The sequence below is a fragment of the Cutaneotrichosporon cavernicola genome (assembly GCF_030864355.1).
Source record: "Cutaneotrichosporon cavernicola HIS019 DNA, chromosome: 2".
NCBI classification, from domain to species: Eukaryota; Fungi; Basidiomycota; class Tremellomycetes; order Trichosporonales; family Trichosporonaceae; genus Cutaneotrichosporon; species Cutaneotrichosporon cavernicola.
Genome location: NC_083394.1, coordinates 376,170 through 396,766, shown reverse-complemented (window position 1 = coordinate 396,766; position 20,597 = coordinate 376,170). Strand labels below are relative to the sequence as shown.

Sequence of the window (20,597 nt, the reverse complement as noted above, 5' to 3'; positions counted from 1 at the left end):
GACAAGATGGTGAAAGAGTAACAAGTTGGAGTAGGTAGATGTAGTTTGTAGTTTGTGTATGGTGGGTGGGGTGGGCGGGTGACGTTGTAATGCGGTGACGGCCCAATTTCAGGATTCAATCTCCATCCCAGGTTAAATGGGTTGATCTATTAAGTTAATGGAGCCTGATGACCCACCCACCGTTGACGGCATTCCGCCGGCCATTTGTTGTTAACAACAATGTCAATCATTGCGAACATGGCATCCCCGGCAGGAGCATCACAAAACAGTCCCGCCGGGGAATCACTCATCCCGGAAGCCGCCGCGGCCGCCGCACCGCTCTGCACATCTTGCGCCTACCCAGCACGCTACGTCTATACGACTTACACGAGCCGTTCCAACATTCGCCTGAGTGTTTGTGTGAGTAAAGTGCAAGGTCTGTGCGTGGGAGACAAAATCCAGACTTGAACGAGAATAAAATATTCCTTGCAGATCAGCTCTCTCTGGGCGGCTGCACCGCCACACCCAGAACTTTGGTGCGATCTGGTAATCTGCAGCTAGAACTGGAGCTAGAACAGGAACTAGAACTTGACAATGGCTGAGCACTGGCTCAGCACTTGGCGGATCCCCGCGTCGCAAACCTGCAACACCACGGAGCGCCGCTGACCTTAGCCTCGATGCGGCGATTTCGTTGATCCGCTCATTGAAGCACCTCCGCTTTTGCTGGTCCTCGACCTCGTGCTCCTCAAACCTCGTGTCTTCCTTCACCTCCTGTACAACCGTGGCAGTCCACCCTTTGACGCGCGGGGCGTCATCACCGACTCTCCACCACAACATGGAGGATATGACAGGGCGGCGGGCCTGCGCGCCGACCTCGTGCGTCTCGGTGCGGCCACTCTCGCCGCCGAGGCCGCTTCGCGCCTCGCTGACCGGCCGGAACTAGGTGTCCTCCGGGTAGCACTGGTCGCGGCTCTCGAGCTCACCGCCCAGCTCATAACGTCCACCACGGTCACTCTCGCCATCCTCCACCTCCGCGGCTGGTATCCCCCGACCAGCAAAGGTATCAGCGACGGCCGGCGTGACGGCTTCCGCCCCATCCTCGTCCCTCTCGTGCTGCTGTACACTGCGCTGCTGCCGCTCGTTCTCGGCCTCGTGTTGAGGATCTGGTATACGCCGACGTACTCGGACCCCGAGTTTGGATTCACCGGGCTCCTGGCTGCACATTCGCCTGGTGTAGCCGCCGAGGTTGCCGCTCTTGCAAAGGCGTGGGGACACACAGACCGGGTTTGGGCCGGTACACGCCTGCTCGGGGGAATGAGTGCGGGCTTTGGGCTGCGGGTGTTGCTGCCCACCCGGCCTTTGGAGACTGTAAGCATAGTTCTTGCGGGGTGGACAGCGGCCGTTGCAGTGGCGCGGCTGTGTGAGGTGGCTGGGTTGTAGACGACGTATATCATGAGCGCCGTTCACAATTGTACATTATGCATAGCATCGGTAGCCGCCATTGTTACCTTTGTCCTTTCCGAGTTTCTATGAGTCGTTGGAACAATCGCAACCCAAAGTCGCCCAGGTCGGCCCGCCTAACTTCCGTTTCGGCTCTTATCGGCACATCACTGGGACGGCCTCCACCTTGAAAACAAGATGGATTCACTTCCCCGCTCATCCCATCTCACCTCATTACTCTCACATAACATGCGCGCTGTTGTCCAGAAGGTTGTGAACGCCAGCGTTGCCGGTACGCAGCTGAATAAATCACGTGTCAGAGCTGACAACAGTTGACGGCAAGACAATCTCGCAGATCGGGCGCGGGCTCATGATCCTTGTCGGCATCAACCGCGGTGAGTAGCGCGGAGGAAGGATGGGAGAGGCGGGGCTCAACGACGCGAGGGCTTGGAGGAGCAATGCGGACCCGTGGGGGGTGGCGGTTGGGCCCCCTGGGTTGTCGCTGATGTAGAAGATGTGGGCAGCGCATAGGAGAAGGGAAGCCGATGACAGCTGTCTTTGTGAGGAACCAAGCTAACGCCAGATGACACAAACGAGGACCGCGACTGGATCATCAAGAAGGTCCTCGCGGCCAAGCTGTGGGACGGCGATGACGCTTGGCGGAATAGCGTCACGGAGATTGAGGGCGAGGTGCTGTGTGGTGAGTGGCAGCGCCTGGAGGAAGACCTCTCCAACACTCGTGGGATGACCTCGTCGCCTGAGGCCGGAAGCGTTCTGGCCGCTAACCCCAGTCTCGCAGTTCACCCTCTTCGCCAACTTCAAAGGCGCGCGGCCAGGTGAGCTAGTACACAAACCATAGCTCACACAGACTTCCATGACTCGATGTCGACGATCCCTGGCAAAGCGATGTACACCTCATTCCTCGAGAAGATTGGAGCCGCGTACCGGCCCGACCGGATCAAGGGTGAGTGCAGTGAGAGGCAAGAAGTGATGTGAGAGCGTGGAGGGACTTTCGGGGTTCAGCTATTGTTTGGGTCCAAGCTGACATCAGACGGCGAGTTCGGTGCAATGATGGCCGTGTCCCTCACTAACGACGGGCCGGTCACGATCATCTTCGACAGCAAGGACCGGCAGGGGTCGCGTCGTTCCGCGTCAGCCTCAGGGGCCAGCACGCCGAGGCAGCCCCAGCCACCGCCCAAGGGCAGTGCGGCGGCCGAGGAGATCGCCAAGGCGAAGATGGCGGCCAAGAAGGCCAAGAAAGCCGAGTGGGAAGCGCGTAAGGCGCGCGGCGAGATTCCGGCCAAGGGTGCGTTTGCGCGTGGTGAGATTCCCGCCGCAAACAAGCTGGAGGAGAAACTGGTCAATTTGTCGGTTAGCGAGCAGTAGGGTCTGGAACATCTGCATAACCGCCAGGGTCGGACAATGAGAGGTATGTTTGGGACGATCTACCGCCACCTGAGCAACAAACAATTTCCAAAGTGGCGTCCTTGTTTAGATCCCTACTGACCGCGTCATTGGAATGTACATCACCATCACATCACCACCTACTCACGCCTCTTCACACCTTGCACAGGGCGCACACACGGCGCAGCGCCCGCTATAGCCCATGGGATCACTCACTCCCAATGGTACCAGCAGTGATCACACAAGATAAGCTGCACTCACGGCCCACTCACCATCCACAACTTACCTCACTAGCTGCCAACTCATCCCCACCTCAGCCACCAGCCAAAGCCTCCGACGTCACGGCCCTCCGCAAAACGGCGTTCGCCAGTCCCTCGCTACCGACCCAAGCCACCGCCACGCCGTCATCGCCTACTCTGCCAACCCACAAGTCGTGAAGCTCTCTTCCCCCATAAGCCGTGGTCCCCAGCCCCCCACTTGGCATCCCCATTCCCATCCCCATCCCACACTTAGCAACCTCATCCACTCAACCAATAATGCGCGGACGTCGCGGTGGCCACGGAGGAGGTGGTATGCGTCAAAGCTACGGAGGAGGTGGTATGCGTCAAACCGGAGGAGGTGGTATGCGTCAAACCTACGGCGGAGGCGGGCCTACTAGCGGCGGATACCAGCGTCCATCCACCGTTCAAAGTCAACGCCCAGCAACCAGTACTCCCAGTTATGGCCAACGTCCCAACCGGCCTCCCGGAAACCAATACGGACACGGCGGCCGCCCGGGAAATGCGCGCCCCGCCCCCCAACCTGTACGCCCAGTAGTAGTTCGACCGGTGGTCGTACGGCCCCGGCCCCGGATCATTTTCTGGCCGTTCCGGCGGCGCGCCGTTATTGTGCCCGTCGTCGCGGCACCTATTGTTGCTGGGCCAGTCGTCGCGGCCCCTATTGTCGCTGGGCCAGTCGTTGCACCCGTGGTTGTGCCCGTTCGCCGCCGCCGGTGCTGTGGTCTGTTCTGTGAGTTTGGTTTGGATTGGCTAATGGCAGAAAATGTAGTGTGTGAAGAGAGTAGTACTAGGTGTGTGTCATAGGCAATATGCAGGAATGGGATCCACGCCCCTTCGCTAACGTGGGCACAGCGCCCGACTGACGGCTATGCAGACGATGGCGCCGGAGCGAGAGATATAATCTACTGACTGGGTTTGTACTCGCTAATGACACACTCGCGAGCCAACTCCACCACCACGTCCCGCTCCCACTCATCCTCCTATCGCTTGTTGCCACCCCCAGTCGTCGATAGGGAGGCCAGCGAACAACTTCTCGGCCGCTGTTCTAGCCGCTGCCACAGCGACCCACTCCACCCTCGTCCACCCCTGCCGTACTGGGCCACCTCGGGGTCCGTGACGACACCGCACTGCGCCCCGCTCTTCCTAAACAGCACGATGAGCAACGATAACCTGAGCCCTTACAGAGGAGGGTTGGAGGCCGCAAGGAGCAGCAACTACAGCGTCTACTCGCATGCAAGCTATCACGGCACGATCCACTCGCGGCCAAGCTATAGTGGCCAGACAGACTTTCATTACCATGCTTCGAGGAGTCATGATCCGCGTTACGTACACCAGGATTACACCAGGCCCAACGACTCGACTGCCAACGAAACCAGCGCCAACACTGCGAATGCGAACAACACCGACCACACCAGCCAAGCCAACTACGCCAACGCCTCGCCTTTCTTAGACACCCCACGACGCAGCTTCTGTCCCTGGAAGAGATCCAAGCAAATGACCCCGGTCAACGGAGCGCCATCTCCCAGAAGTACTGAGAAACGCCGCCGGTGTTGCGGGTTATTCTGTGCGTAACCGTACATTCAAACTGACGAGCAGAAATCTTGCCCAATGTCGACGGCGGGCTGTGCGTTTCTACCCATCTTGTCCCGCTGTTGCCCCTCCCCTACATAATATGAAGCAGAGATACACACGCCTCTGTTTCGGACAGGCGCCCTCGGCCTAATACCCACCCTCGCCCGTTCGCCTCGGGATGAAATGTGGGCCGCTCCGCATGCGCATGAGATATAACCTCCTGGCCTATATGCTACAGCGCCACCACACCCACACCTCACTTCCTCTCCCATGAGATACACCTACGCCGGATACGACAGATTGGGTGGCTCCGGTCTCGGCTACAACAGCTACGGGAACTTCAGAGACAGCTATGGAGGCTTCAACTCGCGCGCGAGCTACGGCAGCGGCCTCAGCGTCTACTCGCAACCCAGTCGACGGCCGAGTGCAGCGAGTTACAGGGCTTCATACAACGTGTACGACTACAGCCACGAGCCGCCCGTGCGGCCGGCATACACTTCGCGGCCGGCGTATACGCCAAACCATTGCGTTCGGGAGGAGTACCCCGCCAACCACACCTCCTACTCCAGCCCAAACACCAACTCCAACTACACCTCAAGCATCAACCCAACCAACAACCCCGTCAACGACGACTCCAACAACCTCCGCCATTCCCCCGACGCCAACCTGCACGAGCGCAACACGCGTCCGGGCCGACGACTTGGCTGGCTGCGGATGCCGTTATGGCTTGGTCCATTTCTGGCCATGGGGATCGTATCGAAGCGCCGCGGTCTGTTCAGCGGTCTGTTCTGTCAGTCTCCAAACGCCTTGGATAACGTCAAGAATTAGTGCCCCTAGATTGTTATAAGAGATAGCTACACCATACATGCTAGGCTGGTCGGCAACTGGTCAGGTGGACGTCGGCATGTCGTGTCGAGCACGGTGGTAGTCGAGGGCCGTGTGATTATGCGGGATGGCGAGGCCGCCGCGCGAACGGTGCTGCCGATCTCGATGTCGTCTTGTACCGCGTTCGTGTTCATGTTCGTGTCGCCGCCCTCGACCCCTCTCTTGCCAAACCACCAAAAGCCCCCGCCTACGCATCATAAACACTGGCCAGGTCCTTGAACCCCTTGACTTCGATAGGGTTCCCGCTCGGATCGCGGAAGAACATAGTCCACTGCTCCCCGGGCAACCCCTCAAACCGCAGCTGCGGCTCCATCACCCATTCGACGTTACCCTCCAACCTAGCCGCGAGGCTCTTCCAGTCGTCCAACTGCAGGATCGCGCCGAGGTGGGGCATGGGCACCATGTGGTCGCCTACGCGTCCGGTGTTGGTGGTGACGAACGGCTCACCGAGGTGCAGGCTGATCTGGTGGCCGAAAAAGTCAAAGTCGACCCAGGTTTCCGTGGAGCGGCCTTCGCGGCAGCCGAGGAGGCCGCCGTAGAAGGTACGCGAGGAGGCGAGGTCGCGCACGTGGAAGGCCAAGTGGAAGATTGAGCGGGCAGACATGATGCTTGAGTAGACGAGATGTGATGTTATGGGATGCGTCGAGAGTATTAGTAGTGGTAGCGGTGACTCCGCGGCCGGAAATATTTGACGGACGTACCAAGTTACCGAGAGGTTCGGTGGAGGTCGAGAGCATGGATGCTAATTTGGGCATCAATCTCGCACCCACCTCCGCCGAGCGCCGACGGAGCTCACGGCTTTGTCCGGAGTACACGGCGGCGAGGGCGACATGACTAGCGCTAGACGACTTCCCACCCTGTGTGGTTTCGAATCTCGGCATTCATTTCGAAGAGCGGAGGTTGGGGCCGCTCCGTCATGGCTGTTGTTCGAAAATGGCAAACATCCCAGAGTGGAGGCGAGTCTGTTTGCCGCAACGCCAGTCATCTCATTGAGCCCCGGCCGGTCGCGTGCCAACCACATGACTCGACACTCCGCCCTGGGCAGGTTGCCACTATATGACATGGTCTATTGCTATTCTACAGTCCCGCCGGGGCGGATATGAATGCTTGCTTTGTTGGTTGAGAGTTGGGGCCATGCTTGTTGGGTGCGAGCGGGATACTCGCTATTTTGCTATGCAGAAGGGGATTCCCCGTCGTGCAAGTGCAGTGCATGAGGGGTTGGCGCTCGTGGGTCACAGGTAGAGCTGTCCTCACAACGTGGGACTAACAGAAAACCGGCGCGAGACGAGCGGCGGGTTGGCTGCTGACGTGTGACGTCGGCGCCAAAGGGTCACGCAGCAGATGCGCGTGGAGCGCGTGGCGCGATACCGCTTATAGCCGCCGACGTCCTCGTCCCCGCGGCCGTTCCTCTTCCTCGACCGTGTCGGTGCTTGCTCGACCACGCTTCCTTGCCGCCGCGCCCGCGCCCTTGCGGCCACGCAGCACAGGCTCGCCGTCGCTGGTTAGCGGCGACGACCCCCGCTCGCCTGTTCCGCTGGTTCGCCGACTTGCAGGACCACTCGCGGTCGCGCTGGCCGTCCCACCTCGCGACTTGCGCCCTCCTCGCCTCTTTGGTGGTTCAGGCGGCGGGGCAGCCTCCTCCAACGCATCCAGCTGCTTGCGCACCGCCTCGTCCCAACCCTCTTCCTCGGAGCCCTTCGCGCGCGCATAGAGGAGCGACGCAAAGTCGAGCTCGTCGGCTGGCGCTTCGGGAGACACGGGTGTGTCTGGCGTCATGGACGGCATGCGCCCGATGGGAAGCTCGAACACGGAGGCAAAATGTCGAGAGTTGATGATCTGGGCGCTACGGCTCGGTGGGAGGGCGGGTGACGGTGAAGGGGAGGACAAGGGCGAGTCAGACGGGGCGCGCGGGCGCCGCCGTCGGGGGTTGGGAATCGGAGAGAGGGGGTCGGGGGATGGGGGAATGGAGGATGGGGATGATGTCTGATGTGAGCTGACTTGGGGCTCGCTGGTAGCGATGAGGCAGTGACGTCGGAGAAAGGTGAAGCGCTGCTCTCTTCTGCGACGTTCTCCCAATGCCTTTGGCACTCACCATAGCGTCGAGCACCTCGAGGTCGTAGAGCTCGGCCAACGCTTCCCACAGCGTCTCCGTTGACACCCAGATACCGGTCTGTCTATGCACGTCGGCCTGCAGCGCAATCATGAGGACATGTCGGTGTCTCCCGACTGAGAGTTAGTTGGGCATGGGGTAAGGGTGGGAAGGTGCAGGGCAAGTTGGGGCGTGCTTTGGAAAGTGGAGATTCGGAAGTGTGATGATGGAACGCGTTCATCGACAGATCGGCGCATCGTACGCAAATAGAATGGTACAGGGGATGACGCTAGCGCCATTCCATGCACACCGCTCTGCCAGCTGCCTGCAGATGACGGAGAGATGACAATGGTGAATGTTGTGGTCGGCGAGGGAAGGTCGAGGAAGGTGATATTACAAGAGGGGACTCACTTGGTCGATGGCTTGAGACACCCTTGAGAATGGCCGATTCGCTTCAGTCAGCTAAACGTCGCCAATCCAAGCTGTGGAGTATGCGTCCACGCGCCCACACCCAACACAGGTGCTCGCCGCGTCGCAGCAGCGCCCCTCCACCGCCTGGCCGCGTTCAGCACGCGGCACGCGGTCGCCACCTCGGCAACCCCAATTTACCTCGGGACACACACGCTTCGGCCCATCTTCCTCCGCTCGGCACATCTCTGTGCGGCGCTCAACCGCACCACTTACAGCTCGAGCTCGGACACGACCGGCCCACCATTGCCCTTCTCCTCTAGTGAGGATAGTGTGGACATGCGGGCGAGGGGTGGCGAGCCAGGACTCTGAGAGGAGGCGCGCGGATTTCGGTGTCGGCTGTGTCGTGTTTGTTAATGAGTGGTTGGTGTAGAGAGTACACGATCCAAGTGTATCCAAGTGTTGGACGCTGACAGGTGGCAAATGAATGGCCTCCACCGTTACGCGTGGCAGTGGCTACCTCCACCCTGGCGCCTCTCCTTTCAACACCGGTAAATCCGTCGGCCAACCACCACTGCCAGAGGCACATCCTCTCCATTCCACTGGGCCCTCCTTCATGCACCTGCCCCGCACCAAGTCGCGTCGCGCAGCAGTCCATACGAGGGCTAGGCGAAATCTATCTGCGGGCCAAATATCCAACCCTGGTGTATGTATGATGCTATCTACAAATGGAGTACTAATCAGATGAGAACAGAGTCCGACACATGGCTCTTAGAGGCCGTCACAGGTTCCGATGGTGATGACCTTGAAGCCAATCTGCTGGAGAGACGGGCGGTCGAGCATCAGGCGGCCGTCAAAGACGAACGCAGGACGGGGGCAGTTGTCGTAGATCTTCTGCCAGTCGAGCGTCTTGAACTCGTCCCACTCGGTGCAGACAACAATAGCCTCGGCGTCCTTGCACGCCGCCTCCGCCGACTCCTGGATCGAGATGTGAGGCTTGATGGGGTCGGCCGACTTGGTGCCCTCGTCGGTAAGGTCGAGCCAAATCTGCTCCTCGGTGACCTTGGGGTCGTAGATGGTGATGCGCGCCTTCTCCTCAAGGAAGTGGTTGGCGATCGAGATCGCCGGGGACTCGCGGGTGTCACCAGTGTCCTTCTTGAACGCCCAGCCGAGGATGGCAATCTTCTTGCCGGTGATGGTGTTGAAGAGGGTCTCGACAACCTTGCGGGAGAAGCGCTCCTTCTGGTACTCGTTCATCTCAACAACAGCGCGCCAGTAGCGGGCGACCTCGGGGAGGTGGAGCGACTCGGCGAGGTAGACGAGGTTGAGAATGTCCTTCTGGAAGCACGAGCCGCCAAAGCCGACCGACGCCTTGAGGAACTTGGAGCCGACACGGGTGTCCTTGCCGACAGCGTACGCGACCTCGTCAATGTTGGCGCCAGTGGCCTCACAGACAGCCGAGAGTGCGTTAATGGACGAGATACGCTGGGCAAGCATAGCGTTGGCAGCGAGCTTGGAGAGCTCGGACGACCACAGGCCGACCGTAAGGATGCGGTCCTTGGGGACCCAGTTGCTGTAGACCTCGGCGAGGGCAGCGCAGGCAGCGAGACCCGACTTGGTCTGGAGCGAACCGATGAGGACACGGTCGGGGGCGAAGAGGTCGCTGATGGCGGTGCCCTCAGCAAGGAACTCGGGGTTGGAGAGGATGTCGAAAGTGACACCTGGGCGGTGGTTGGCCTCAAGGATGGTGCGCATCGAGTCGGCGGTGCGGCAGGGGACGGTCGACTTCTCGACGACAATCTTGGGCGAGGTCGCGATTTCGGCGATGCGGCGGGTAGCGAGCTGGAGGAACCTGTGGCGTTAGTCGTGCGAGATGGCGATGTATGAGAGTTGCAAGGAGCTGGCGAGATGGCTCCCACGGTCTCGCCATTACTCGTGGCTTCTGTGACTCACTTGAGGTCGGCGGCGAAGCCAGCTCCGATACCAGACTTCTTCGTGGGGGTGTTGACCGAGACGAAAATGAGGCTAAGCATCAGCGGTTGGTCACAGGGAGGCTTTGGAAGGGCGGACGGGCAGCGGACAATCGGCCCGCGGACGGCAGCTCGCTCCCAAAGTGATACAACGCGAGGGACACGGTACTGGCGCAAGGTTGCACAGAGTCGAACCAATCCCGCCTGACCTGTCCCGCCCTCCCTTTGAAAAATACGCACTCGGACTCGGCAATGGCCTTGTCAACGTCGGTCGAGAAGAAGAGGTTGCGGCCACGGGCGGTCTTGATGACCTCGTCAAGTCCAGGCTCGTAGATGGGGAGGTTGTCAGAGTTCCAGGCGTCGATACGCTTCTGGTTGAGGTCGACGATGGTGACCTGAATGTGGGGACACTTGAGTGCGATGACGGCGCAGGTGGGGCCACCGACGTAGCCGGCACCGACTGGGAGGTTAGCTGGGTCACTGGGAGGAAAGAGAGAGTTCCATCGCGCTCTGGTGGCCGACGCCACGGTGACTGGCGGACGCGTTGCGACGAACGTGGTCGTCGACGGGACTTCGCTGGGGTGCACCGAAAGGATGGACGGAGTAATGCTGTGAATACTCACTGCAGCAGATCTTCTTAACCTGAGTCATTATTGTTTTGAAGAAGGGGAGAGAGTGAAAGAAAGAGAGGATGAGTAAGTGGAAGAAAAGGAATGTCAGCTAGTTGATAAGAGAGGTGGGTTGTGGTGGTACGTGGTACGTGGTACTGAGTACTTTGTATGTGTACGTGGAGTTTGGACCTCGGGCCAAGTAGCAAGGGTCCAGAGGCCGTGGACCCTTTGGACCTATTGACCAAGGTGCGACATTGAGTGGCCCTTTGTGGGTTGGGTTAAATTGGGAAGGCGGAGGGGGTTTGGCTGGGTTTTTGTTTTTTTAGAAACGAGAAACACCCAGATTCAGGGACAATCATACTTTTAAGGGTCTCCTCCTTGCCCCTCTCATTCCCACCCGCTCCCTCCCAAACCCAACTCATCAGTCACTTTCACAATTTCCCAACTTGATCAAGTGGCCAGTTGACAGTGTGGCTATAGTGGGATAGGATTTAAACTCAGGGTTCTCACATGTTATCCAGACAATGGATATGTTACAGTTGGACACCAAACGCAGACGGATGCAAGATCAGACCTTTGACGCGAAAAAAAAGTGAGGTAAAGCTTTACATCGCAAAGAAAGGACGATGGGGTGATAACAGGGTTGGAGAGGGTTATGAATTATGATCAAGGGGAGGGGAGGGGAGGGGAGGGAGAGGCACAGAAGGGAGGGAAGGGGAACGGAAGTGGGATGGATTTGTGGTACGCTAAAAGCGTGCAGTCAAAGGACGACGATCACTTTGCATTCAGTGCAACTTGAGATGATACACATCTTTACTACGCCTATACTAGGTTTCGCTTCGCCCCCCTTCCCCTTGACAACCGAGATCACCAGAGCGGCACGGGAATCGCACCTGCGCCACTCCGGTAGACCGTCAGGCTGTCCACTCCAACACGAATCAAACGGTTAGACACCATCGTGCTTCTCGACTACTCGAATCCTCGATCATGAGCCAGCTGATTAGCTGAACCAGGGCCACTGGTGTCCTCTTCTTCAATGATGGGCGTGGATCAATTTATGGAGGAACGCAAGTTAGCTCTACCCTAGCGGAAAGTTCAGGGTTGCGGATGGTCCCAGGCGCGCGGCGAGCTTTGACGCGATGCGCGACTTGTGAGCGTCACCTTGATCGCCTTGATCACCTTTGGCCCTGCTCTCACGTGTCCTGCCCTGGTATTATCAAGCAATTACTGAATATTGTATTCACTGTTAATATTGTATTCACCCACTCTGGGCATCCACGGCATCATTTTTTCACGTTTGCTCAAGATCGCCCACGCTCAAAACAAACTCCAAAGGCACGCCCAAACGTGATACTCAACTTCAGGGGCGCCCATCCCGGCGCGACGAAACCGTCCCGAACACGGGACCGAAGCGAGGCCGGCCGGAATGAATCGCAGACTATTCTCTTGGGCCTTGCAAGTGACGCGACAACACCCGCTCTTCAATTCCTTTCAGTTCCTCAAATCTTGGAATACTTGCAGGTGCGGCGCTAGGACTTACTCCAAGGATCCAAGGGTTCGGAAGAATCGGGGCGAATAAGGAGCGTCTTGTCTATAACAGTGCTCATCGTCTTGGCAATGATCCACAATAGGATCGAGAAAGGAAGAGGACTGGGCCGAGCCAACTAAGATCTCAAGATCCACAAGGATGAAGGATCTGATATCTGTCCATCGCGCTGCCGATCCTACCCTTCCAGGCCAGGCTTCCCACCTCCCAAACCACTCAGACCTCCCAGGCACACTTTGTGTGGCTGGACCGCCCGGGGGCACCACGGCTCGCCACGTGGACGATCGTGAACCCGGACCGATTACCGCTTGTCCATGACGTCAGGCACCTGGTCTATCAGCTGCCAGGTTGATAACAAACACCTGGGTACACTTCAGTCCTTGGCATTTCAACATTACTCATCATATACTCAAAGCAAACCCGCAGTATGGACCCGGCCCTCAAAAACGAAATCGCTACCGAGTCGACCGAGCTCGCGACAGGCGAACCACCCATCCGCTCCCGTGTCGCCCCGGATATCAACCCCATCGGCGGAGGGATTGTAGATGACTCGCAGGCTGGTGAGTGATAGTGGACGCCGTGAAGGAACAAAGTTGGTGGGAAGGAAGGGCGCAGAGTATCTCACGCGGGCGTCTGATCGACATCTCCCCATCTACCCCGCTCACCCCAGCCGACACGTCTCCAGGCGATGGATCAACGCACACGAATCAGCTGTCGGGCGAGGAGATGGCCATGGCACGCGCCTACGCCACTGAACACCACAAGAAGTCTGACGAGCCCCATCACCCTTCACTCAAAGACAAGGTCAGCGGTTTCGGCAACGTCGTCGCCGGCAAGGTGACGGACGACCCGGCCAAGGTCGCGTACGGCAAGGCCAAGGCACAGGGCGAGGTGTAACAGGATGTAGCAGGGCAGATACGTTGAACAAAGTACAGGCCTATAATGCGATACTGGATTCGGCTTAAGTGGCAGGGACTGATTGAGACTACATGACCAAGTTCATGCTACCCTTGACAGCGACCATCTCCCTATCCGCATGTAATACGCTACTCCAAGTCGACGCTTCTCCCAGTCGTGCTGTTATATATATACATGCAACACACTACTCCCAGTCACGCTGCTTGTACACATACTCTCCCACAAGCGTCCCGTCGTCTTCGTCCTCGCCAGTCTTGTCCGCCTTCTCCTCCCTAACTGGAACAACACTTGTAGCCGACGCATACCAGTCGGACGGCTTAATCTGGATCTGTTCAAGCGGAATCACCTCGTTCTCAGCCGGCGCGAGAACCGACCGTACGCCATCACTCGCAAACGTCTCAGTCTGTACCACGACAGTAATCCCCACATCGCGGGGCTTGAACACGCCGTGTCGGACGAACGAGACCCGGCTATTGAGGGTATAGAGTAAGCCGATGAGGTAGAACTTGGACTGGATGCCCTGCCACACAAAATTGAGCAGGGATTGAGGTTTGATGACTATCGATTAGCTGGTGGAGAGGGTGGAAAGAGAGACCCACTGAACACGATCAGAAAGCTCATGGCCATAACCGTTGCCGGAACCTGCGACTCGAGGTTGATGCGTACGAGTCGATCCACCATCTCCTATCAGCATTGGTGAGGTATGACTGACCTTGTCCGTGTGCGCCCATCCTGTGCGCGAGCGGACGAGGCCGTACCCGATCCCAGCGGTGATGACAATGTCGGCGAGCATGACGCAAGTGAGCCACACGATGACAGCTGTGTTTAGCCTTAGCCTTTTCTAGGTTCAAGGACGACTCACGGGCCTTGATGGAAGGCATGTCGAGGATGCTGTCGAGGTGCCACAGCAGGCCGGTGACGATACATGCACAGGTGAGGCTAGTGTCAGTGGTGGTGGGTAGAGGGATGGCTGGGAGGGGCTGGGAAGGAATTGGTTGGGAGGGCGCAAGGGAGAGCCCAAGGGAGAGAGATGGGGACGGTGAGGGCTTGGGAGACGGGAGAAAGACCAACCTCGCGCCGATCAACGCCTGGGTCAGCTCTATCTCGCCATAACTCACAACCAGAACGAAAACAATGCGCCAGTCCCGCCCTAGTAGCCTCCACGCACGATACGTGAAGAATCCCTGGACGATGCTGCTCGCCAACCCGTCGAACGCGGGGTACATGCAATAGTAATTCGTCTCGAGGAATGGTTTCCATTGTCCCCATCCAGCCACAAAGAGGTGGTGTACGTAGAAGACGATGAATCCCGAGATGGCGTATGTGAGTGCGCTGGACACGACCACGACGGTGAGGATCCATCGCGCTTCGCGGCGCACGAACTTGGCGTACGCGACCAGCTGCATCGTGAATAAGCCGCTGGAATTAGCTCGGCGTCAGCCGAGATGAGGACGGACCAGAGCGCCATGTCGATGACTAGCTTGGCGTACATGCACGCGAAGGAAAAATGCTGGGGTCAGACGAGGTAGAGGGGACGTACAGTCACAATGGCGCGGGCTTCTTGCTCCGGCATGGAAGGGAGTCTGCGGCGGTCGCGCGATGGAGTTAGGGCGACACTTAGGAGGGAGAGGCCGAGTGCCATAATGGGCGGAGAGAGGTCTGGCATCCTGGAGTTTGGAAGAGGATGGGAGTTTGGTTAGTGAGTTAGTGCGTTTTGTCAAGAGACATGTATCAGTCAGTGACTATGGCTTGTTCAGAAGCTCCCGGGGGCGCGCGTAGGATGGGAAGTGATGGTTCAGAACAGAGGTGGGAAAAGAAGAAGGCGTGCGACAGGGCGCGCGGCTGATCCGGCGAGGGTGTGATGCAGCACGACCGGCAGCCATACATAGGTCCATTCTAACCCTAGTGCCGCAGCGGCTTGGGCTCAGTACGGCCGCTTCCAACCCAGGTGCTCCCCACGCTCCACTGCCGGTCGCGCAGCTGCGGGCGGCTGGGATCCCCTTCGCCCCTGCCACGCCCTCCGTGAACCACAGGCGCGGGAAGCATGTGCCCCGCCGCGCCTTCAACTTCGATGTCGCCGGAACTCTTGGTATTGCCTGCGGTTCTCGTACTTGTCTTCGTGGGAAGGCTATCGTACGGCGCCACGTAGGGCGCGGCGGTTTCGTAGCCCTGACTGGGCTGGTTCTCAGCAGAGTGCAGAGTTGTGAGGTCCTGTTGTCAGCCGGCGCGATGGGAACGTACCATGCTCGAGTCCTCGCCAGCCTCGTATCGCACCCGCCCGTTGAGACTGTACATCAACCCAACGAGATAGATGTTGCTCTGGATGCCGTAGAACGCGCTCCCCACAAGGCTGCCGTGCCCAACCCGGATTTGGACGAGGAACGCGATACTGACAGCCGTCGCGGGAAGCTGGGACTCGAGGAAGAGACGTGCGCCGCGCGCAATGTACTGCCATTAGATTGTTTTCAACGTGGACTAACACTTTCGCGCGGCGCCCATTGGTCCCAGTTCCGGATGAGGCCGCGGAGCACAGACGCGGTGAGGAGTATGTTCGCGCCCATTACCGACGCGAGCCAGAGCGTGACCGCTGCTATCAGCTCTCGACATATGGAAAGATTGACGTTGGCGCTCGCGCGCGTTGAGAGCCTCCAGCAGCGAGTCGTAGCTGTCGAGCTGGACCTTGGTCCATACCGCCCCGCCGAAGCTGAGGGCGAGGAAGCACTGATTAGCTAAAATAGTTTTGGCACGTACGAGAACGGCAACCAGGAGAATCCAGCTGCGGCCGTTTAGGCGCCACGCGCGGTGTGCAACGTATCCTTGGGCCAGCGTAGCACAAATAGAGTCAAGGATCGGGAACCACGCAAAGTGGGTGGTCTCGAAGAACGTGATGTGCCTGCCGAAGTGGTCGACGAGCTGGGGTCAGCGCCTGTCTGTACTTACTGAGAGGGACAGCGGGAAGGACAAATAGCCCAGAATACGGGCAAGCGCGGAAGAGGATAATGGGACTCACAAAGTATTGCAGAAACCAGAGGAGGTAGACTGTGTCAGCTTGCTCGGGATGACCTCACTGGTCACGGCGTACAGCATTACGGTCGCTGCGACCACGAGAGCGCGCGTCCACAACCGGTCCTGCGCCTGGAAGCGCCAGTACGTGTATACCATGACTGTGATGACGGCGCTTGCATTAGTACATAGATCTGGTTGACACAGCTCTGACGCACCACAAGAAGGTGTCGATGACTACTTGGACGTACATCGCACGCAGCGTCGTTTCCTCCTGTGAGCGCTCATAGAGCCGGGGAGTTACCATGTACGGCTTGAGCGCGTTCGCGGCCTGCTCCTCAGTCATGTCGCGGTTGATATTGTGTAGTCGAGGGTGGACTTGGATAGATGGTAGCGATACCATTGCACGGGAAGTGGGGAGGGTTTGTTTGACTACGCGGCAAGTGTGTGAAGTAGTCGAAAGGTTGGACAGATTTCTGGAGAAGTAGAAGCGCCGGTGAGGTGGACACACAGAGGGAGCACAAGCCAGGATCAAGAACGAGCACAGATGAGACTTAGAGTGAATGTTTCAGGCGTGAGTGATGCAGAAGGGCACAAGTGAGTTGGGCGCGTCGTCTGGTAGGAGAGGGCACATGATGGAGGTAGTGGGGACGGGCGCCGTAGTGGGCGAGTTGCGGCATGAGATGTCAGCGGAGGTAGGAATGCAGCACGAGAGCCGTGACGGCTAAGCCGCCCGGCACAACGGCGTCGCAGTGTCGGAGGGCGCAGGCTACGACGTTAGGCTACGACGTTGGGCGGCCTTCTCAAGGTGTGAGAGTGGAAGCGGGAGCGCGTCTCTGCATAAGAAGGCAAAGACAAACCGGAAGATTAGAGTACGTGTAGGGGATATGTGCAGGGATGTGTAGAGAATGCAGGTGTGATGTGATGGATCCGTTGATGTGGCGCAGGCCTTGGCAAAGATCAAGGCAATCCCAAGCGTGCCTCGATGGCCGGAAAGCAGGATGGGATGAGGGCAGATGCGAGGAGCCCGATGCCGGTGTATACAACCACTTTGGTGAGGACTGGATGTCAGCTTGTTAAGCAGCTTATAGCCCACCCTCGGCATCGTAGTGTGTTGTGGGCCGCTTGCGGCCGCGCGAACGCCTGGGCTCCGTGGCCACGGCCTTCTCCTTCTCAGGGGAGGAGCCGTTCCCGTTCCCGGATCCGGACGTGCTGCCATTGCCATTGGCGGCATGTCTCAGGCGCATATGCAGTGCCTCCTTCTCAAGCTTGAAAGGGGAGGGGGAACGGACGGGATGGACCGGAGCGAGCGCAGGGGAAGGTGAGTCGGGATTGGACTCCCGGAGGTTGCCCAACTCGGCGAACGAGGGAATGGGTCGAATAGGTGTCTCTGCCTCGTTGTAGTTACTGCGGTCAGCAATCTGGGTTACTTTTGTGCTAGCACTCACGTTGCGGGAAGGTAGAACCGGCGCGTGGGGAGTGGCACATCCAGTACCTTCGAGAAGAGCCGGAACGCGGGCGGAAGCAAAGTGAGGAGCGTCCTCTTCATGACAAGGCGCCAGAGGAAGATGGTGCCGATGCCAAGCACCACGCGCAGAACGATCGCCGGAATAGCCCACAAGATGCCGTAGCGCCACACGTTGATGGAGACGCTGAACTGCGGCTCGCGGACGTTGAGCAGCCAGCCCATGGAGACGCCGAGGATGACCGCGAGGATGGCGATCGCATCCTCGAAACACGGGCAGTCGTCGGGCGTCTCCGGGTGGTAGTGCACTAGACCCAACGTGAGTGGGACCATGACGATGGGGACGGAGAGGCTGCCGCTCTCGATCCATGCGCGGATTGCGGTGCCAAAGATCACCCAGATCACCCAGCAGAGCGTGCCGAGAAGCGTGCCGCCAATAATGTCGGGGATCGAGTGCATGCCTGTGTAGATGCGGCCGCCGGCAACGCTCACAAAGTAGAAGCCGAGGACAGGGGTCAGGTCACACAACGTAAGAACTCACCGATCCAGCCCAACACGACGGCCGATGAACCTACATGTTCACGCTGCTCCCACAGCCACTGACCAAGGAAGAGGGCAATGGAGATTGAGTTCGTCGAATGCGACGACGGGAAGCCATACTCGCGGTGGTGTGTCGACACCGCTTTGGTCAGTGGAGTTGACTGAAGTGACGAGGAACTCACACAGGCGTGTGACAGGCGGCGCAAACGGCCGGGGTGTGCATGTGATATCTTTCACAACGCACGAGAGGTAGATTCCGAGGCCGACAACAAAGACCAACCTGGAGTCAGTCATGGGACGACATGAGGGGCCCGTGCAGAGGCGCGTCTTGAGACGCGTCTCGCATTCCCCACCGGAAGGCGCCGAAGACCTCGCGCCAACGGCCAACTCACCCGCGAGCCTTGTCGGCATACCCAAGGAAGAAGAGCAGCGGGAGGAAGGCCGTAAAGAACGTGTGTGCTGCCGTCAGCGCCGTGCATGGTGGTGGCTGCGATGGAGGAGGTGGTGGTCGCGGACGAGGGGATAGCGTGCTGTGGATGGGGATGAAAGAGAGATAAGAGAGATCCGACTCGACTCACTGCCAAACACAGCAGACCAGAAGAAGAACTTGTCCCGCCCCTTGGTGCGGTACTCTCGCTGCACAGACGCGATCCACTCGCTCTCGGCGCGGAGGGACTCGACGATCAAGCGGCGCAGCCCATCTCGCCACGGCGCGAGGGAAGCCGCATATACGGTGTCCGGCTGGAGGCCCGCCTCAATGTGAACCTTCCTGTACGGGACGTCTTCTGTTGCCACCATGGTGGATGATCAAAGTGGAATGGGTAGATGGAAGATTGACAGAAGGGAAGATGGAGGGAAGGTGGATTAGCGCCAAGCACGGGCTGCAGGGTGACATTACTGCATCTGGCGGTCAATGCGCACGTTCGGCCTGAGGCGACAGCAGACGCCGTACGTCTCAGCCCCTCTGCACTGTAACTCAATACTGCCTGCACTGCAACCACGTACCGGACCTTCCGGAAGCTGTGCGTCATATGAGCGCATGCATTATGAGCATTAGTTTGCATGATGGGAGCGCGTAATCTTCGCGGCACCGGCATCTGATCAAAAGCAACTGGTGCGCCTGAATCATGGTGGAGGTCACAGATTTCGACGCTTCTGTCATCACCAGTCCTTGGGTTTCTCAACGTTGGTCAATCCTCCTCCTTCCGTCCTTCATCGCCATGCCCGTCGCCGACCTTCCACAAGACCTTATCGGCTGTTCGGGGCTGTACAACTCACCCGATCCTCTGCTACGACGGTAGGTTGAGATGGTATGAACTAGTCCAGCTGATCGCAGACTCCGTCTCGTGGACCACGCCAGCGCACCAGTGACCAATCTCCAGCGTGCGTTTGGTGAAACGGACCTGATCGTGTTGTATGCTGGAAGTGCGCAAGGATCCAGTAAGTTGACTCACCTTCCTCCACCATGAACATCGAGATGGCCAGAGTTGGAGACTGTGGCAGCTAGTAGTGGAGCACCCAGCTGACGGCAGACAACCTCACTGACCTGCACCGGAACCTCACTGGCCTCATGATCAAAGACAAGGTCGGTCGCTAGCTACCTGGTTCAGCCCAAAGTGAATGATAGCTGATCCCCAGGCCGCAGTCGTCATCTACGTGTCCACCGATGTGGACGCCAAGATCGCGCTCGCTGTTTCAGCGCAGCAGCCTTGGTACCGCATGATTTTTGAGGATGACAGCGACTTTGCGCCCCTCGCCAAGGGCGAGCCTGAGGTCATCGAGATTGCCCGCGGGGAGGACTTTGTGCCGGCAATGGTGGGTTCTGCTGTCCTGCCTTCCCTGCTTCCATTCATCTTCACACTCTCGCCTCTCTGGCAACGACATTGGTTGATCTCTCCTCCGTCTCTAGCTGAAGAACGGCTATCTATCAGACTGCCACTGACAGCAGGAAATCGAGACTGGTGCAGAGGTCGTGACGTACGGTGAAGAGGAGGACCCCCAGGACTACGTCCGCCCCTTGTCCCGCGCTGGCGTGTCCATCACGATGCAGGCGTACTCTACCCCAAGCATCGCCGTATAGTGCGTCATCTTCTGCATCCAACAGCATCAAGCTGACGACAGCAACCTCAAGACACACGAGTTTGTCGCACGCAATGTGCGGCCCATGTACTTCCAGGCCGATAAAATCGGCCAGCACCTCAGCGCGTGGAGGAAAGGCGATGCCCTGGGTGTCGGGTTCAAGGACATCGTGGACCGGCTCAAGTGGCCGCTGATCGCGCTCTTCATCGCGCTCCTGTACCACGCTTACGTGTTCATGAACGGAGGTGAGTGTTTGATGTGTCGGATGCCTGCGCTCGCTGACGCGCAGAGGAGGCCAACTTCCTCCCCAAGCTGTTGGACCAGATCTCCTGGCGCAGCAGGGAGTTGATGGGTCAGGCGTTCTGATCTCACGATGTAGCCTTAGTATGCGACCGTTAATCATGCGGACC

The 20,597-nt window shown here is 58.6% G+C and overlaps 10 protein-coding genes across 10 annotated transcripts; 4 read left to right on the top strand and 6 right to left on the bottom strand.

Annotated features, from left to right (window-relative positions):
* Positions 1–219: 219 nt before the first annotated feature.
* ARV1 (uncharacterized protein) lies at positions 220–2,805 on the top strand (the record flags this gene model as incomplete). The annotated part of the gene is made up of 8 exons (XM_060597135.1): positions 220–399; positions 652–1,347; positions 1,687–1,711; positions 1,752–1,814; positions 2,003–2,119; positions 2,211–2,255; positions 2,288–2,383; positions 2,471–2,805. The coding sequence occupies 8 exons, from the start codon at positions 220–222 to the stop codon at positions 2,803–2,805; spliced, it is 1,557 nt and encodes a 518-aa protein (XP_060454058.1).
* A 2,138-nt stretch (positions 2,806–4,943) lies between these two features.
* CcaverHIS019_0201530 (uncharacterized protein) lies at positions 4,944–5,501 on the top strand (the record flags this gene model as incomplete). The annotated part of the gene is made up of 1 exon (XM_060597133.1): positions 4,944–5,501. The coding sequence occupies one exon, from the start codon at positions 4,944–4,946 to the stop codon at positions 5,499–5,501; it is 558 nt and encodes a 185-aa protein (XP_060454057.1).
* A 244-nt stretch (positions 5,502–5,745) lies between these two features.
* CcaverHIS019_0201520 (uncharacterized protein) lies at positions 5,746–6,162 on the bottom strand (the record flags this gene model as incomplete). The annotated part of the gene is made up of 1 exon (XM_060597132.1): positions 5,746–6,162. One exon carries the CDS (start codon positions 6,160–6,162, stop codon positions 5,746–5,748), a length of 417 nt encoding a protein of 138 aa, XP_060454056.1.
* Positions 6,163–6,929: 767 nt separating this feature from the next.
* Positions 6,930–8,396, bottom strand: CcaverHIS019_0201510 (uncharacterized protein; the record flags this gene model as incomplete). Its single annotated transcript, XM_060597131.1, has 4 exons — positions 6,930–7,541; positions 7,651–7,784; positions 8,059–8,099; positions 8,332–8,396. The coding sequence occupies 4 exons, from the start codon at positions 8,394–8,396 to the stop codon at positions 6,930–6,932; spliced, it is 852 nt and encodes a 283-aa protein (XP_060454055.1).
* A 430-nt stretch (positions 8,397–8,826) lies between these two features.
* Positions 8,827–10,676, bottom strand: CcaverHIS019_0201500 (uncharacterized protein; the record flags this gene model as incomplete). Its single annotated transcript, XM_060597130.1, has 4 exons — positions 8,827–9,907; positions 10,009–10,080; positions 10,266–10,485; positions 10,649–10,676. 4 exons carry the CDS (start codon positions 10,674–10,676, stop codon positions 8,827–8,829), a joined length of 1,401 nt encoding a protein of 466 aa, XP_060454054.1.
* Positions 10,677–12,609: 1,933 nt separating this feature from the next.
* CcaverHIS019_0201490 (uncharacterized protein) lies at positions 12,610–13,079 on the top strand (the record flags this gene model as incomplete). Its single annotated transcript, XM_060597129.1, has 2 exons — positions 12,610–12,742; positions 12,853–13,079. 2 exons carry the CDS (start codon positions 12,610–12,612, stop codon positions 13,077–13,079), a joined length of 360 nt encoding a protein of 119 aa, XP_060454053.1.
* Positions 13,080–13,284: 205 nt separating this feature from the next.
* On the bottom strand, positions 13,285–14,766 carry CcaverHIS019_0201480 (uncharacterized protein; the record flags this gene model as incomplete). The annotated part of the gene is made up of 8 exons (XM_060597128.1): positions 13,285–13,658; positions 13,700–13,784; positions 13,813–13,919; positions 13,963–14,039; positions 14,172–14,188; positions 14,219–14,519; positions 14,558–14,610; positions 14,641–14,766. The coding sequence occupies 8 exons, from the start codon at positions 14,764–14,766 to the stop codon at positions 13,285–13,287; spliced, it is 1,140 nt and encodes a 379-aa protein (XP_060454052.1).
* A 236-nt stretch (positions 14,767–15,002) lies between these two features.
* On the bottom strand, positions 15,003–16,506 carry CcaverHIS019_0201470 (uncharacterized protein; the record flags this gene model as incomplete). Its single annotated transcript, XM_060597127.1, has 8 exons — positions 15,003–15,311; positions 15,342–15,548; positions 15,581–15,687; positions 15,722–15,821; positions 15,852–16,013; positions 16,111–16,139; positions 16,169–16,278; positions 16,322–16,506. 8 exons carry the CDS (start codon positions 16,504–16,506, stop codon positions 15,003–15,005), a joined length of 1,209 nt encoding a protein of 402 aa, XP_060454051.1.
* A 557-nt stretch (positions 16,507–17,063) lies between these two features.
* LCB3 (uncharacterized protein) lies at positions 17,064–18,906 on the bottom strand (the record flags this gene model as incomplete). Its single annotated transcript, XM_060597126.1, has 7 exons — positions 17,064–17,164; positions 17,200–17,510; positions 17,552–18,029; positions 18,110–18,250; positions 18,291–18,388; positions 18,501–18,567; positions 18,687–18,906. 7 exons carry the CDS (start codon positions 18,904–18,906, stop codon positions 17,064–17,066), a joined length of 1,416 nt encoding a protein of 471 aa, XP_060454050.1.
* A 422-nt stretch (positions 18,907–19,328) lies between these two features.
* Positions 19,329–20,553, top strand: CcaverHIS019_0201450 (uncharacterized protein; the record flags this gene model as incomplete). The annotated part of the gene is made up of 7 exons (XM_060597125.1): positions 19,329–19,405; positions 19,445–19,548; positions 19,641–19,693; positions 19,747–19,923; positions 20,057–20,187; positions 20,230–20,432; positions 20,477–20,553. The coding sequence occupies 7 exons, from the start codon at positions 19,329–19,331 to the stop codon at positions 20,551–20,553; spliced, it is 822 nt and encodes a 273-aa protein (XP_060454049.1).
* Between the last annotated feature and the right edge of the window lie 44 nt (positions 20,554–20,597).